The 17,317-nt window shown below is 38.8% G+C and overlaps 1 protein-coding gene and 1 long non-coding RNA gene across 9 annotated transcripts in view; one reads left to right on the top strand and one right to left on the bottom strand.

Annotated features, from left to right (window-relative positions):
• The window catches only part of LOC116285238 (uncharacterized), a 105,073-nt gene that overhangs the window by 8,677 nt on the left and 79,079 nt on the right, over positions 1–17,317 (top strand). For 3 of the 6 annotated variants that reach the window (XR_012063545.1, XR_012063540.1, XR_012063542.1), the window contains exons 2-4: positions 1,760–1,877; positions 7,399–7,501; positions 7,879–7,992. This is a non-coding gene — a long non-coding RNA (uncharacterized lncRNA). The remainder of the gene's footprint in view (positions 1–1,759; positions 1,878–7,398; positions 7,502–7,878; positions 7,993–17,317) is intronic. The other 3 variants (XR_012063544.1, XR_012063543.1, XR_012063541.1) reach the window with 3 other exon arrangements.
• The window catches only part of CATSPERE (catsper channel auxiliary subunit epsilon), a 96,367-nt gene continuing 80,453 nt past the window's right edge, over positions 1,404–17,317 (bottom strand). For all 3 annotated transcript variants that reach the window (XM_072948612.1, XM_015234795.3, XM_072948613.1), the window contains 4 exons: positions 16,670–16,756; positions 9,760–9,917; positions 8,781–8,834; positions 1,404–1,890 (listed from right to left, as the gene is read on the bottom strand). In XM_072948612.1, the coding sequence (XP_072804713.1) occupies positions 1,734–1,890; positions 8,781–8,834; positions 9,760–9,917; positions 16,670–16,756 (456 nt within the window). In that variant the 3' untranslated portion in view covers positions 1,404–1,733. The remainder of the gene's footprint in view (positions 1,891–8,780; positions 8,835–9,759; positions 9,918–16,669; positions 16,757–17,317) is intronic.

Below are 17,317 nucleotides of genomic sequence, written 5' to 3'. Positions count from 1 at the left end.
TACCAACTGTGTGAACTTAAAAAATTATTTACCCTCTCTGTACGAGTTTCCTCATCTCTAATGGGATAATAGTAGTTCCAATCACATAAAGTTGTTGAAGAGGATTCCATAAATTACTAGAATAATTTCTGGCACATAGTAAACACTAAAAAATAGTTGTTTTTATTGTATTTGTTGGCTGTTTGGATGTGCTCTTCTGTGAAATGACTATGTGTTTTGCTCATTTTGTGTTTGGTTGTTTTCTTTCTTTTCTCTGTCACATATTTCAGGTCTTGTTTCACCCTTTCAATAAAGATTTTAAAGATGTTTCTCATGTAGGTCATACACCTTTCATATTAAGTTTAATTCTATGTAGTTTGTCACTACAATAAATTATATTTTATTTCTGTTGCCAACTGTTGAACTATTATAGAACTATTATAGAGAAAAGGTATTGCTTTTTCAGATTTCTTTAAAGTTTTTTATGTAACTTTTAAAAGCAAGGTTTTAAATTTTAAATGTTTGTCTCATCTTGAGCCATCTAATGATCTTATTTGAGTAATTCTTGTTCCTAATTTTGGGTTTCCTTTCGATCTTACTGTTGAAAGAGAGGATTTTATTTCCTTTTCCCAAGCATTTATAATGGTTATTTTACTTCCCTCTTGTAATGTCAGAACCTTCAAAACAGTGATGAGTAGCAGGTATCCCTGTCTTGTTCCTGATCTGAGGAAAGTAAGAAATCCTATTTGTAGATAATAGTTTTGGTCTGTGCCCTTGGAGTTCCATTTGACTTCTGATCTTTCATTCATGATGTCTGTGCATGGATTTCAGACTCGTTTACCCAGCCTCTACAATCACATAAGCCAATTTTTTGTTTGTTTGTTTGAGGAAAAAGGGGCCTATTTATGAATTTAAGTAAGTCCATGGAGAGAGTAAAGAACATGGACTAGGGTACCTCCACCCTGGCTGGGCCCAGCACAGCTAAAGCTCAGCACACCCTCCGTCTCCTGCGTTCTCTCCCCATAAGCCAGTTCCTTTAAATAAATCTCTTTACACACACACTCACACACACACTCACACACTTCTCCTACTGATTCTCCTTCTCTAGTTAGATCCTGACTGTTCAAATACTAATTGTTTAGAAAGCTGTGATCACATTTGGACAAATGAAGAAGCTTATTTTGAGCATCAAAATCAAATTTGAAAACTTAAAATTCAGACTTAGAGCATCAGTATCCTATTTTCCAATATAATAAGGTGTGTATCTCATATGTGAATCTACCATTAGAGAAACTTCTGAAATACCTTTTACAGACTATTGAAATTTATACACATTATGAAGTCTTTTATACATAAGTTAACTTCAGCCATATAAGGTTTCATATGAGAAGTCTTATGCAAAATAATAACATTTGACACACATATATTTTCAAAAATTTTCTTTCATTCTTAGGAAAGATTATAATAGCCAAATTTAGGTGGTTTAAAGTTTTTTTTTTCTTTAAGCGATATAAAAGTACATAGACTACAGTAAGATAAATGTAAACACACTAAGGATTGATTTAATAACATGCACTGTATATGAAAATAGTTTTGTTTTGAGTAATTTAAGAACACTTTTCAGATTTAGAATTTGGTGATACTTACTATGCACTTATACTTAGTAGGTCCCAGTCAAACTTACACTCTCAATATAAGGATAGAGACACTCCCTCTACATACATACATTTGTAGTCAATAAACTTCCATTTTTCTTAATCATTCTTTTGTTTTGTTTCAGGGTTGTGAAGTGGTACATCAATAAATTCGCTGTAAATCCTCAGATAATAATACAAGTAGCTCAGAGCTAGAAGACTGAGGAACAGGAGCATCAGGAGAAAGAGGATGGCAGCAACCAGGTAAGTACGGGGACTGAAATAAGAGAAAAAAAGTCATTAAAAGTCATCGTTCACTTTGGTTGTTAACTTATTTAGTCAAATAATATTCGAATAGCTGGCTACGAGGCCATTGTTCTCTGTCAGTGAGTAATAAGATTAATGAGACATCTTGTCTACCCTCAGGATGTCTACCTCTGAGTGCTTGAGGCTGACCAGAGAGGAAAACAGACAGTGAAAGTGATCAGTATAATGAGAGGAGTTACAAGGTACTATGGGAGCCAGGCATGGGGAAGGCTTCCCAGTGGAGGTGACTTTTGAACTGAGTATGGGTAGGAGTTAGCTGGATATGAGTAAGATTAGGAGTGTTAGTGTAAGTTAATTAGATAAAAACGCCTGGGAGTGGTGAAAGCGACTAGGTGGGCATCATGTTTTAGGCCAAGGGAGATGCATTTACAAGGCATGGAACATGAGAAAATCTTAAGATCAGCCCCAGAAAGTCTGTATCTAAAACTACTTGAGCATGACTAGGGCTTAGGTGTAGGCCCAGTGGTTAGAGGTGAGGCAGCACAGGTTGTTGGGGATGAGAAAGGCAGCTTTATTCAAGCTACAGCGTGTGGATTTTAGTCTAAAGGCAAGAGGGAGTTTCAGAGGTGTGATACAGAGCTGTCATTTTAGAAGGACGATTCTGATATTAGTGCGAAGAGTGGATGAATGGGAATTACTCATATGGAGGGAGAAAAGCCAGTTAGGAGGTTTTTGTAATAATCAACTATGATGAGGGTTTTAATTAATTCATGGCTGGAGAAATGGGGAGAAGTGGCTAAATCTAGAGTATATTTAGGAGTTAGATTGGATCAATCGTGGTGATTGTTAAGCTGTAGGGTTTGACAAATACGTTAGAATAAGGGCTGTCTCCTAAGTTTTAAGATGAGGTAACTCTGAGGATGGTATCCTCATTCACTGACAATAGGAAGTTCAGAAGGAAATATACTTTAGAGGGCATGTGCGTTGGGCACATAGAATTTGAGGCACCTGAGGGTCAACCAGATGTGCGTGTGTGTGTGTGTGTGTGTGTGTGTGTACACTTAATTAGATGCTACTTTCAGCCAAGGTCCAGACATCTGCGTCTTCATCTGGGACTCTGCATGAGTGCCTCCCTTCAGAGTGGATGTATTTCTTAAGCCAAACACTGTGCTGTTTTCTATTTGTTGTCCTGGTACCTGACTTTAGTTTTCAGTTCCCTTTTAAACCATAATTATTTGTTTGCAGTATTTCCCCAGGTCCCCAGTCCCCTTAGTCTGATCTTCCTCCTCAGTGGATACAAGCTTAATCTAGTTCCAGTGAATCTCTTCCTTCTTGGAAGTCCACTAACTTAACAAAGCATCTGATGTATGCTGTACTGTGCTAGGTGCTGGGAAAACAATAATGAGGAACAATAGACATGGTCTTCATCCTTAGACAGCTTACGTTTTAGTGGGGACATAGTAATTAATCAACTAATGAGAAAATAAATATATAATTGAACTTGTGATAAGAACTGAGTAGGAGAGGTATACAATGCAATGAAAGCTCATCGCAGGATTTAACCTGGTGAATTGGGTCAAAAAATGCCCCCATTGGGAAAAGATAAATATTTTAAAATGTGAAGAATTAGTGGGGAGGGTATAGCTCAGTGGTAGAACTTATGCTTAACATGTATAAGGTCCTGGGTTTAATCCCCAGTACCTCCATTAAAAAATGATAAAATAAATTATCAAAGACTACAAGGGTTTTATACACACACACACACACATCAATAGACAGATAGATACAGCTGTACGTAGATATATAACTTAGAAGACAAATTGAAAGGAGAAGTCAATGGCCCAAGACAGGACAATTTTAGCTTTAATAAGGATAAGTTTACATTGGATTGAAATCCATAAATTATGCTTAAATCCATGAGTTTATAATATTTGCAGACAAAAAATTTGGTCATCTTCTGAGAATGACCAGAAATCAATTCATTATTGTGAAAATTGAACAAATAAAAAGAAAATACCGAGAAAAAAAATTTGAAGAATTAAATAGAAGTAGATTGATAAAGTTAAGAGGTAAAGAGGGGGAAGGAAGAGACTGCAGATAAAGAAAATAGCATGTTCAAAGCTCCTGCTGTGGAACAGAGTATGGAGAAAGCTGGGAACTGAAAGAAGGTTGGTAGGTGTGGAGCTGAGAAAATGAGGGGAACGTGATGCAAAGTGAGACTGGAGAAGTAGGTAGGGGCTAGATCAGAAAAGATCTTGTGGGCTATGTTAGGAAGTTTTCATTTTAAAGAAAGAAATTTAAAGGTCTCAAGCTACTGAAATTAGCATTTGAGAAGATTACTCTGGCTCCAACGAGGAGAATGAGATAGAATAAAATAGGAAAAGATGAGGGGAGAGCACTGTTAGGAGTCTGTTGCAATAATTCAGACCAGAGGTAATGGTAACTTGGATTAGAGTGGTGGTTTTGGGTTTGGTAAGAAGTGGATTCATTTAAGGGCAATGTAAGAGATTAAATGAATGGGAAGCAGTGACTGTTTAGATGAGCTGGAGGGGAGAGAGAGAGAGAGAGAGGAATGTGAACTCCAGTTTTTAGTTTTTCATGTTTTTGACTGCTAGGTGTTTGGCTTGTACAATTTTAGATGTGCTATTTCCTGAGAGGGAAACACTGGAAACTAGGGTCACCATGTTGTTTTAACTCCAAGAGGGCACCATTCACGTTATAGCCTATGTGAATGGATTCTCCTGGAGCTGTGCAGTGACACACAGGACTGTTTGCAATTACTGTGAAAATCAGTTTCAGACAAATAACGGGGTAAGGGAATGGGTGGTAAGATCATGAGTTTACTTTTGGACATGTCCCATTTGACTCGTCTTTGAGATAAAAGAAGAGGTTAAGTAGACAGTGGGATGTATGGCCCTGGACTGGTCTAGAGATAGGATTTGGGAGTCATGTATTTATAGATGCTAATCAAAATCATGGATATGGATGAGCTTGCCAGAGTGAGAAGCTCAGAAAACCAGGACTGAGCCCTAAGGAAGGTCAACATGTAATGGCTGGTGTTGTAGGATGAGGCTCTCTTTATTAGAAAGAGAGAGAATGGCTACAGAAGGCTAGGAAAACTGTTAGAGCAAAATGGCAGCCAAAGGAAAAGTCAACGCTGATGAAAGGTCAAAAAAGACAGGACTGGAAAGTATCTGTCAGATTTAGTGTGGGCCAGTTCCAGTTCAAGATGGTGACAAAGGAGGCTCCTGAACTTCCTTCCTTCCATGGACACACCAATACTATAGCTACATATGGAACAATTCCCTCTGAGAGAAATACAGAAACTAGCTGAGCAACTCCTATATACTGGGTGAATGAGAAAAAGTCAGCCACATAAAGGTGGGTGGGAGAGATTGAGGCACAGTCTCACCAGAACCCCCGCCCCCAGCCCCGCAGCGTACAGTGGGGAGGAAACTCACAACTCCTAGCTTCCGCTGGATTCTGAGGACTCGCAGTGGCCAGTCCCCTCTCTCACCTTCTGCCCCTGCTCGGCACAGAAGCAGCATTTCCCGGTCTTTCCGTGAAAGAGACCCGTTTGCTTATCTTAAAAGCTGCGATCTGAGGGTCAGGCTCCTAATGTAACACAAATCTCTGCAATCCTCTGCAGAGACTGGAGATGCTGGCAGGTGCCAAAGTTGCACTCTCTCTCTGCCTGTCCCCAGGTCGCAGGTATCTCCCCCAAAAGACTTCACTCATACTTCTGATGCCCCAGCTCCTATGGCTGCTGCTCAGGAGACACGCCACTGGATTGCCTGGCCCTGGTAGCCAGCAGAGCGTATGTTCACAGGTCCCACAGGACTGTAACAAATAAAGAAACTGTTCTTATCTGGCTGTTCCCTCAGCATAGGGGGAACAGACAGAAAGGCCCATCTCCTAGTCTTCCCCTGAAAGAGATCTGTTTGCATACTTTAAAAACTGCCTCTTGAGGGTCCAGCTTCCAACCAGGCTGCATCTGGGTGCTGGCTGAGATCCTCTTCTTTGGGACACTGGTGGTCTTGGCACACCCTCAGCTACTGGGAGACACTAAGAACTAAGAAGGCAGCTTGGACAGTCTCAAGGGTTTAAGAGAGAAACAGCAGTTAGGGCTGGGCTGAATAGTAAGTTCCATCTTCTATGTAGGATCACTCCTTCATGACTGGGAGAAGTGGCTGTCTTATCTATTGCGCGGAAACCAACACAGAAAGTCAAGGAAAATGAAGAAACAGAGAAATATATTCCAAACAAAATAACAAGATAAAACTTCAGAAACAGACCTTAATGAAACGGAGCTAAGTGATTTACCTGATAAGGAGTTCAAAGTGATGGTCATAAAGATGCTCACTGAGGTCAGGGGAAGAATTCATGAGCAAAGAGAGAGCATATAAGAAAGTACCAAAGAGACTTAGTGCAGACCAAAGCTATTCTAATGAGAAGTAACTGGTGGCGTGATAAGATAGAAAGCAGACTGGACGGATTCACGCCATAGGGATGGAATATAGGGACATGAGGATTATGAGGGTAGACAAGCCTTTTCAGGAGTTTGTCTTGCGAAGGAGGTGTGAGATAAGGTGGTAGGTGGAAGGGGATATGCCTGAGGTTTTACTTATTGTTTATTTGCTTAAAAACTTGAGAGTGATTAAAAGCTTATTGGAAGGATATAGTTGAGAGGGAAAGTTGAATATACAGAAGAGAGAAGGAATAATTGATCTGGAATTTCGGAGTGGGAAGGACCAGGGTTTAAAGCACAGGTGAGAGAATTGTATTTAAAGAGGAGGTAACAGGATAGAAAGAGGAGTGAAAGGGGATAGATGTTAGTTGGTTTTTATGTTTGGAATCAGAAATAAGGGGAGTTCCTGTCTGATGGCTTCTAATTTCTCTGTAAAGGTGAAAAAAATTTCATTTGATGATTGTTATGGAAAGGTCCCAGGAGGAAGCTACTCAGATAGGTGGATGTTACGGAGAGTGGAAATACTGGTTGACCAGAGAAAGAAAGAAAGGTTCCCAGGTGGTGCTGGTGATCTGTTTGAAGTTGGTGATCAATCTGCCCTGCTGTGTATCTTTCTTTAGAAGTACCGGGCTGCTCCGATGTAGTCCTAGAGAAAGAAGGTGGTTGGGGGCTTGCCAGAGGGGGCGCAAATCCCAAAAAGGCAAAGGAGAACTAGAAAATGATGAAATAATGGACTTTGTTTGGAATGTAAGGAAACAGAAAGTAAAAAAAGGAGAGACTGAAAGTAGAGGTGGAGGTCCTCCCCGGTGAGAACGAAGAAGAGTTGTAGTGGGTGGAGTTGGATTAGCGAGCTGAGAAGGTCAGAGGACGAGATGTCTGAACTGATGCTTCAGTCCGCAGAGCAGTTGTGATAGTCCTGACAGTGGCCAGGGTGTGACTCTGGGAGTGGATGGCTAGAGTACCAGAGAGGAGGAGCACGCCAAGGAGTAGGGAAGGCCATGATGTTGGCAGGGTTGGCCATGTGGACCCTGATGGTGTGTCTTGATACAGAGATGAAAACAGGATGGCGTTGAATGAAGGGAAGTTTGGAGAGGACACAGCAATGAGAACAGAGAAAGGATGGGCGTAGAGCAGATGCCATGAGCCTCCAAGGGTAAGTGTTTAAAAAAAATTATTTTTTTTCAGAAGAATCAGGATAAATAAGGATCTGGGAGTGGTAATGGTTCCCAAGGCACATGGGAGTGTGCGGAAATAAATAGCCATCACTCTGAAGAGCTGAAGGGTGACAGACAGAAGGAGAGCTCAGAGGACAGGATTTAGGTTAGTTTGCTGGTTAAATCGTGGCAACTCCAAAGGACAGAGTAGAAAATTGGGGGAAGTGGTTAAGCACTGGGCCAGAAAGCAAGGAAGTAGTAAGATCTTTGCCTCCTGCAAACTGATAATCAGCCCGGTTTGCTCATGAAGAGTGCTCTCTTACTAGGAAGACGTTCACCACCAGCTCACCCCTGTTCTGCCTCTGGTCCCCTTCAGGGCTCAAAACAGAGACTGAACTGCAGTCACTAACCTGATGGGCCATCCCCTGTGCTGCATCGTATTTCCTGGCTGCTAAAATCCAGCTCTTGGCAGATGAGCTGGGGCAAATAGGTGAGATCCCCCTTTACTCCTCCTCCTCTCCTCCCTAACTCACCAACTCCCACTTCTGTTGGTGGATACTTGGGTGGACATATGTTCTTAATATACATCTAAATCAAACGTACAGATCTGATGAGAAAGAGAAGTTGCTGCAAAAAAACCCTGTACATGTTCCCCCAAGCTACCTACAAGTAACACGTGGCTTATCTCATTTGCAGTTTATCCGCACCATTAGCCTCCTGTTAGCACAGAGAGTTGAGCAGTCAGTGATATTTAAAGTAGGGCCGTAAGTAACTTGATGTTTGTCCTCCACTCTTGTTTAACATTTTCAGAAAACAAAACAAAACAAAAACACGGGACAGAGATGCAATCATCTGCAGTCCCAACTTTCATATAAGATGTTTCACTCTGCTCTCAAAGGAAACTGAAGCTGAGTCCAGGGAAATGCCTTTACTGTCTGTTTCCTGTATGTACTGGAATAATGGCCTGGTGGAGGGCTGACTCACGGTCAGTGGGGCCCAGCCACTGCCCTCTCTGTCCCCACTGCTGCAGTCTATCATCTGCCCTTACGTGGAGTTGACAGACACTTTTGATGGGAAAACTGGCTATTGAGGAGGATGGAACTAAAAGGGACCCAGGCTTCAGTAGGGTATATATATATACAACTTTAAAAATGTCACATATAGGGCAGAAATATTAGGGTCCCAGGAAAATAGGAGAGAGAGAGGGACGTTTCCTTTTTTGCTGCCACTGTTTCTTTTACTTCCCTCTTTAGAGCTGAATTAGGCTGTAGTCATTACCTGGGAATCACTCCAAAGGTCTCTATTGCAAATACAGCTGTTAGATTACAGAAACTGCAAATTAGAAAAATAATATTAAAGATTAAATTAAATACATTAAAAGACTCCCTGCACATCTCTATGGTAACAAACAAATTATATATAATCTTAGTTAAGGTGTCATTTTCTTGACAAGGGAGAGAATAGATACATTTACATAGGAGCTGTGATGATTTTTTTTCATATGTGTGACTTAAGCTGATCGCTACAAGTTTGCTCAGAGCTTGAAAGAGCAGCCTCACTGTCCTCCTAGTGGCTTACATCATTTTGATAATGGCTCCCAGGGCAACAGCAATAATGATATCGATAATAATTAACAATAGTAAGTGTTGACAGGAATCATAAACAGTTAACATTTATCGTGCATTAATACTTACTGAAAATGAATACTGAGCATTTGCTATGTACCAGCCAACGTACCAAATGTTCTACGTGAATTATCTTTGTTAATCCTCATAGCAGCCGTTCCTTTTAGACGAGGAAATTGAAGCTCAGATAGATTAAGCTCCTTACAGAAGTTTGCAGTTATAAGTCACAGAGCTGGGATTTGAATTCAAGTTTTTTGGACCAAATTGCCCATGATGTTCACATGCTGTAGGCTGACTCCTTCAGGAAGCTGAGAGCCTTCAATGAATTGTAATCTTTTGGCTGATGGAGGGTTTGAAATATTGCAAGAAATACCAAAATGTGACACAGAGACATAAAGTGAATAAATGCTGTTGGAAAAATAGCGCTGATAAACCTGCTTGACCAAAGGTTGTCACAAACCTTCAATTTGTAAAAAAGTGCAGTGTCTTCAAAGAGTAATAAAGTGAGACTTGATAAAATGAGAGATGCTTGTAATTGGACATCTGAGTGAAATCAAATTAGATCAATAAAATAAAAATTTAATTTTTAGGAACTAATGCTAAAATTATTATAAGAAGACATGCATATTCACCTATAGTTTGGATCCAGGATCTTCACACGAAACACATACATTCCATAATGGTCCATGGGCCAAACTAAATGGTTATTGTTAGACTTGTTGATGATCTCATATGGTTGATTTAAGTCTCCTGGTTTTCCAATAGTGTAAGAAAAACAGTGCTTATAGTTCTGAATAGGAAACAAAGACAAAAACCTTAAGACTATCCTCTGACTAATAAACAAGGTTATAGTCTCATTTATTTATCTCGAAAAAGCATTTAGAGATATAATGGCTATTCCCTTCTTCTAATATTTGAGTGCTGTATACTGTTTTTAGTGGTTCTCCTGGGTTAAAGTTTGATAAAAAGTGAAGCTTAGTGAAAGCAAATGCTGTATTTATTTGCAAACAATAATAAATCAAGGTGTTGAGGACATGTAAGCATATTATTTCCCTAAATCAAAAAAGCACAGAATCCTCCAAGGATGCTTAATTTAGGGAAAGATACTATTTTGGTGATAAGGTATGGATACAGTAGTCAAGGTGGTATCTTTGGGTTTTCATCTTCCCCTAAGACTTCTGTTTATCCCCATTACCATTACCATGTCTCTCTGTGGGTCTCAAGGTACAAACAAGAAAGAATACTTCTTTATCCCCTGTTCCGTTTTTAAAAAGCATAGATGAAATGAGACTAGATTTTTCAGTTACTTTATTAAAGCTAAGAAAGAAAATCCTAGTATAATACATGGCATTGCTTCTGGGTTCTTGTAGGTCCTGTCCTGTAGGCTGTCACACCCTACTAGAGGATTCCTCCTCTACCCCTCTGCTGTCTGAAGGGTTTCTCATTTAAGGAGATAAGAAGCCTTGTGGGGCAATTACTTTGGATGTGCCTGATTTTTGGCTGTCAACAACCTTCGTAGTTTTTTTCTCTCTTCTGCCTGTCACTTAGGGCCCAGAGCTTCGTGCTTCTCCCTGTTCTGGTAATGCTGTTCATCTCTATCACGTATTCTCAGTGTGGCTGAATTCTTTCTCCAGCTTTTGAGTGAGGAACTTCCATCTGATTTATTCAAGTGGAATTTATTTCTTGTTCTTTCCTTCACATCCTCCCTACATTTTGACATTTGTCAGTACAATGGTATTGCAGATACAGTGTTCATTCTTGGGTTGATTGATTTATTTAGTTTTAGAGGAGGTACTAGGGATTGAACCCAGGACCTCGTGCATACTAAGCATGCACTCTACCACTTGAGCTATTACCCTCCCCCACAGTGTACTTTCTTAATGCTACTTGGTTTTGGAGATAATTAGGAACAGTTCATATAGTTCTTTTATTTGGCTATGTAATCAGGCATACGTAGCAGTCCCTTCTACAGCTCTTTCCTTTTGTCTTTATTTATATACAGTTCAGTATTTACCATCCTGTTTGAATTTATTTTGAAGGTGAATATTGCCTTCACACTGAAAATCTTCCACTTCCCTTCTTAGCAGGCCATTTTCTTTTATACAAGTGAATCATTCTATAATTATATTTTAATTATAAGTCCCATCCCAAAAACTCAATGATTTTTTAAGAGTTCATGAAGTGTTCCTCAATGTCTTGATAAACTGCAAAATAATTATTTTGTCCCTCCCCCTTATCACATTTTCTATTATGTCTTGCCTTGGTCTACCTTTCTACCACTGCACTCCCTGACATATTTCTAAAGCAATATGTTGGGTGTAGATGAAAAACAAGTAAGAGGCTCATCATTATTATTTTTTCTTTTGAACATCAAGAAATTCATTTCTGCCTTTCTGTATTTTACGTATGTATGTACTTATTTATTTATTTTTGAGATATAATTGACCTGTAACATTATATTAATTTCAGGTGTACAACAGAATAATTCAATATTTGTACATACTGTGAGATGATAACCACCATGAGTCTAGTTAACACCTATCACCATACATTGTTACAATTGTTTTTCTTATGATGGGGACTTTTAAGATTTGCTCACTTAGCAACTTTCAAATATTACAAGGCAGTATTACTAACCATAGTCACCATGCTGTACATTACGCTTCATAACTGTAAGTTTGTACCTTTTGACCACTTTCTCCCATCTCCCCTATGCCCCATCCCCTACCTCTGGCAACCACTCATCTTTTGATGTATCCTAACTTGAGAACACAATCCGTATGATGATGATGATGATGATGATGATGACGATGATGGAGGTTCTTCTAGGTCGACACTGACCTGTGAACTTCTCGTTCTACCAGGTTAGTTAATGTGTAAGACCATGAATTTAATGGAAAGAGTATGTGGCAGGTACTAAATATATGCAGGAACTGGACACATATTGCAACAATGCATTTCTGATAGGGACATATGTACTTTTTTTTTATATAGACACCTGGGAATATTATATTGTTTCCAACTTCCTACCTCCTTATTTCCTGACATGAATGATGATTCCCACTGATTGTTGCTCCTCTTTTTGTGTCATGCCTGAAATTTCCTGTTATATTAGCAGACTTTTTTTTTTTCAATTACTATTTTTTCCCCATTCTTTCTTATTTATTTATTTTTTAATTGAAGTACACAGTCAGTTACAATGTGTCAATTTCTGCTGTACGGCACAATGTCCCAGTCATGCATATACATATTTATATTCGTCCTCTTTCTTTTTGAATTCAAAGCCCACTTGATCAAGTTATATAGTCTCTGAGAAAACAAATCTGCCCTGGCTTCATGAATTACACTTTGCTTCTAGCCAAGGACTTCTGTGATTAGTATGTCGGTCGTGTTCAGAAACTCAGCTGACATCCTGAGTGGGAAATACGTAGCCAGCCATTCATTACCCACTTTCTCCTTCTCCTTCTCAAACCCCAACATTAACTTGGAAGAGCCTGTGAAAATGCCACTTTTGTTTATGACTCCTTCAGATTTTTCTCTTGAGAATTTACAGTCCCTAGAGCTACTTCCCGGGTTTTTATGCAAGCCTCATTCATCCTTGTAGAGTGGGAAGGGCTGAGTGGCAATCAGTGCAGCTCCAGGAATCGGAAGGCTGTTTCCATTTCAGGTACACGCTTCAGGAAGAGAGCACTTCTGATTGCCATGTTGAGTAAGTTACACAGTGACACCCTTAGTCACTAGGACATAACTGGTCTCTGCAGATACTTGCCTTCTATTATATTCAGACTCCAGACTGAGTTCACTCCTTTAATGGTGAGCTCTTTGTTCTCATATGGTAGAACTGAACATTTAGGGCCTAGGGTGGGCACTCCAGAATCTTTCTGGAATGTAAGCCACTATTTCAGTAGTTCTTAAATGTGGTTCCCAGATCAGCAGTGTCAGCATCACCCGGGAATTGTTAGACATGCAAAATTTGGGGGCTTTACCCCAGATCTGCTGAATCAGAAACTTTGGTGGTAGGACCCAGAGCTCTGTTTTAGCAAGTCCTCTAGGTGATTCTGGAATTTGAGAACCACTGCACTCTATCATACTGACTGAGGCAAGCTCAAGCTCCATGACGGTTAATTATCAGATAGCTCATTACTTCCTAGGATTAGGTTGTTTTGTCAGAATCCTATAATATTGGGGTGCCTTTTGTGAGATTTTGGTATATAGAGTGTCACTTATACCTATCCTCAACCCCAGATTTTTTGATGCCCTTCAACAGGAAGTTAGAAGGGTAAGTTTTGTTTTTAACTGATTCCATTACTAGTTTAATTCCTTATGATTTTTTAATAACAGAATAATACTCTTTATAGATAGGTGGGTGACTTATAATTAATTCGTTCATCCCACAAATACTTACTGAGCAGCCGTAATGAGTTAGATGCTGGGGATACACCAGTGAGCAAAACAAACAAAATTCCCTCCCGTTGTGGAGCCTGTGTGTGAGCTGGGGAGCCAGAATAAATAGGATAAATAAGTAGACTATGTAATGTATCAGAGAGTTATAAATGCTGGTGACATTACAGGAAATAGGGAAGGGAGATATGGACTGTCATGGGATGAAGTTTAACTTTTTTGGTAGAATAGCCAGGAAAGTCTTCATTGACTGGTTGATTTTTAAGGAAAGGCCTGAAGAAAGGCACTAGCTGGCCGTGATGGGGGTGGGGGGTGGGAGTGGGGTGCAGCAAGTCAGGTTGGCTTTGTCATAACTCTAGGTGAGACGGGAACCACTGCATGGTTGTGAGCGGAAGAGTGGCGTGTTCTCATTCATGTTTCAGTGGGCTCACTCTAGCTGCTAGCAGACTTAGGGTGGGCAAGGCTGAAGCAGGGAGACCAGTTAGGATGCTGTGGTTATAGCCCAGATGGTTGGTGATGGTGGCTTGAAACAAGGTGGTGGCAATTGGGGTGGCAGTGGGATGGCCAAATTCAGCATATACTTTGAAGGAAGAGCCAACAAGATTTGCTGAAAGAGCAAATGAGGTAACATTTAGAGGCTTTTATCATGAGTACGCTGGGAGGACTTCCATCAGCTGAGGTAGGGAAGAATGTTGGAGGAGTATGTTTGGAAGGTGGATACCAGAAGCTCAGTTTCAGACATGTTAAGTTTGAGATGATAATTGAAGCATCATCAGTTTTCTTTTTTGTTGGACTGTTCCCATCTGTCAACATGTGGTTATTTCTCTCAGTTATTTAAAAAAATAAGACCCTCTCTTCACCGCATTGCTCTCCAGCTACCATGCTGTCTCTCCCCGTTACTGTAAAACTCCCTGGCAGAGATGCCTATTCTTGCTGCTCTGAATTCTTTTCTTCCACTCTAATTAAACCACTTCAGTAAGGTATTGTCTTTCACTGTCCCACCAAAACTGATCCTGTCAAGGTTACTTGCTATCTCCATGTTACTAAAGAAAATGATCAAGTTTCAATCCTCATCAGAGTTGACCTGTCTTAGCAGTGTACTTGACATGGTTTGATTCCTCCCTCCTTCTCATGAGACTTGCTGTATGTGAAATCCAGAACACCACACTTGCCTGGACTTTCACCGGCTCCTTGGATTTTTCCTTTTTCATCTCTTTTGCCCCTCCTTATTTTCCCCATCTCTAAATATTGAAATGACCCAAGGTTTAGTCCTTCTCTTTTAATATGTGTATCAGGGGATCCTAACCTCATAGTGAGTGTGTATGTATAAATATATAAGAATAGATTATGTATGTGTATATTTATATATATATATAAAGGTGTGTTTTATTTTAATTTTTATATGGGCACCTTTGAAAATCTGGTGAAATCTATGCACTGCATGGACCCCTTTCAGAATAATGTTTCTAAAAACATAATATAAAACAGGTTGTATTACAAGGGAAACTAGTTATTAGAAATTATAGGTGTCAAAATGTTAAAAACAACATGGTAACATATAGCACATTTTAAAATATGCACTTCTTTAAATAAAATTAGATAGAAGGGTGTTATACCAGGTTTAATAACTACCATAATTGTCTTGGTAAAGTAGGAAGCAAGCTCATCAGGTAAAAATGAGGATGGGGAAGAGGCGTTGGAGATTTTAGGAGAGAAGAAAGCATGCAATAGCTGTTTATGAGAGGGGGCGAGGGAACGAACTAGAGAAATACAGTCATATTTGTTGGGCAGTATCATGGGACCATTTTAATCATGAAATGAAAGGGAAACAAGTCAGCATGGGTATGTTTTTCTCTGACCACGGTCAGGTGCTAAGGTGGATAGTTGAATTTAACCAGGGTTGTGATTTGGCCACACAAATATAAAGAAGTGAGGGCAGGTGAAGGAATTAAGGTTAATGTTAATAAGTGAAATGATTATTGACTATGGAATTTAGCTGGATAAAGAGGGAAAAGAGAACTTGGGGTGGGGTGAGGGTGGTAGGATCAAAGCATGGAAGGTCATGTCAAGGCGGAAGGATTGTTCAAAGGATTGTTGGGAGTAAAGCTCCTAGGATTTTGTTGCTGGGAAGACAGGGAATGGTAGATGGAAAAGGGACTTTTTGGAGTTGGGAATACAGAGGATAGTGTACATCGTTTGCATATATCTGTCTTGACACATACAGATTCTGATGTAGAAGCAAAATAACATTTTTACTATACAACATGCTGTGTTCATGTCACAGGCTGGGGTACCTTATATGTCACTTTTTATTCATGAGATGTGATTTGATTTGCCAAATAACATAAATTAATTTGAGTTCAAGAAAATTCAGTTGGAAACAGTATTGTAGTAACCTATAGTGAAAAAATATGAAAACGAATATATGTGTATGTATATATATGACTGCAACATTATGCTGTACACCAGAAATTGACACATTGTAACTGACTATACTTCAATTAAAAAAAAACAGCATAGGATTGATAACTGGCATTCAAAAATGAACTTTTTGTTATATAAGAATTGAAACTTCAGGCATTCTTTAAAAAGACTCACTCTCGATGTTTTAACATGTTTGTCAGATATTTAATAATCTGCAAATAGATTTTCAGCAGAAAAATTAAAACAAAATTTTAGTAATACAGGAGCAACAGAAGCTCAAACAGAAATTAAGATGAAGCATTTTAGAAATCATAGTATAATCCAATAGAAAAATTGGATTTGATTTACAAAATTAAATTTAAATCCAAAGTATTTCCATCAAACTTTTGTTAATACTAAAATGCCAAATTAGTTATTTAAAAAAACAATCTGCAAAACTTGTGGTTGCCAAGGGGCCGGAGGGTGGGAAGGGATAGATGGGATTTCAAAACTGTAGAATAGATAAAACAAGATTATACTGTAAAGCATAGGGAAATATACACAAGATCTTATGGTAGCTCACAGAGAAAAAAATGTGACAATGAATATATATATGTTCATGTATAACTGAAAAATTGTGCTCTACACTGGAATTTGACACAACATTGTAAAATGATTATAAATCAATAAAAAATGTTAAAAAAAAAACCCCGATTTGCAGGGTAATGTATTTCTTACCTCTGGTCCCCAGGCCTCTTCTAATGGGAGGTGCTTGTTAAGCTGAGTCATTGATTTCCATGTCTGAGCTTCTTTCAAACAACCACTCTGTCAAAAATTTTTTTTATACATATATAATAAAGGTTTATACATTTATATAAAGATTATATATGTTTATATATAAATTTATTTCTAAGTATTTAATATGTTTTACTGCCGTCGAAAATTATATATCTAAATTTTCAATGATTTAAATGTTTGCTGATATACAGAAAAACAATTGACTTTTGTATGTTGACCTTATACAGAGAGAACTTAAACTCCCTTGTTAATTTTAACTGTTTCAGATGAACAGTCACATTATCTGTGAATGAGTTTTATTTCTTCCTTTCCAATTCTTGTACTTTTAATTTATTTTTTATTATTTATTGTTTACCTTGTTATAAAGCTCGGGAACAATGTTGTATAGAAACGGTGAAAACAGGCCTCCTGGTTTCATTCCTGATTTCAGAGGAAAGGCTTTCAAATTTTCATTAAGTATGATGTTTCCTACAGGTTTTTTTGTATCAACATTTTATTAGCTTAAGGAAGTTACCATAATTTTCTAAGATTTATTTTTAAAATAATGTTATATGTGGATGATAAGTTTTTAACTAAATGACTTTTCAT

Source organism: Vicugna pacos, chromosome 23 (genome assembly GCF_048564905.1).
Source record: "Vicugna pacos chromosome 23, VicPac4, whole genome shotgun sequence".
Classification (NCBI taxonomy): domain Eukaryota; kingdom Metazoa; phylum Chordata; class Mammalia; order Artiodactyla; family Camelidae; genus Vicugna; species Vicugna pacos.
Note: the sequence above shows the minus strand (reverse complement) of the source record. Positions and strands in the feature narration are given on the sequence as shown.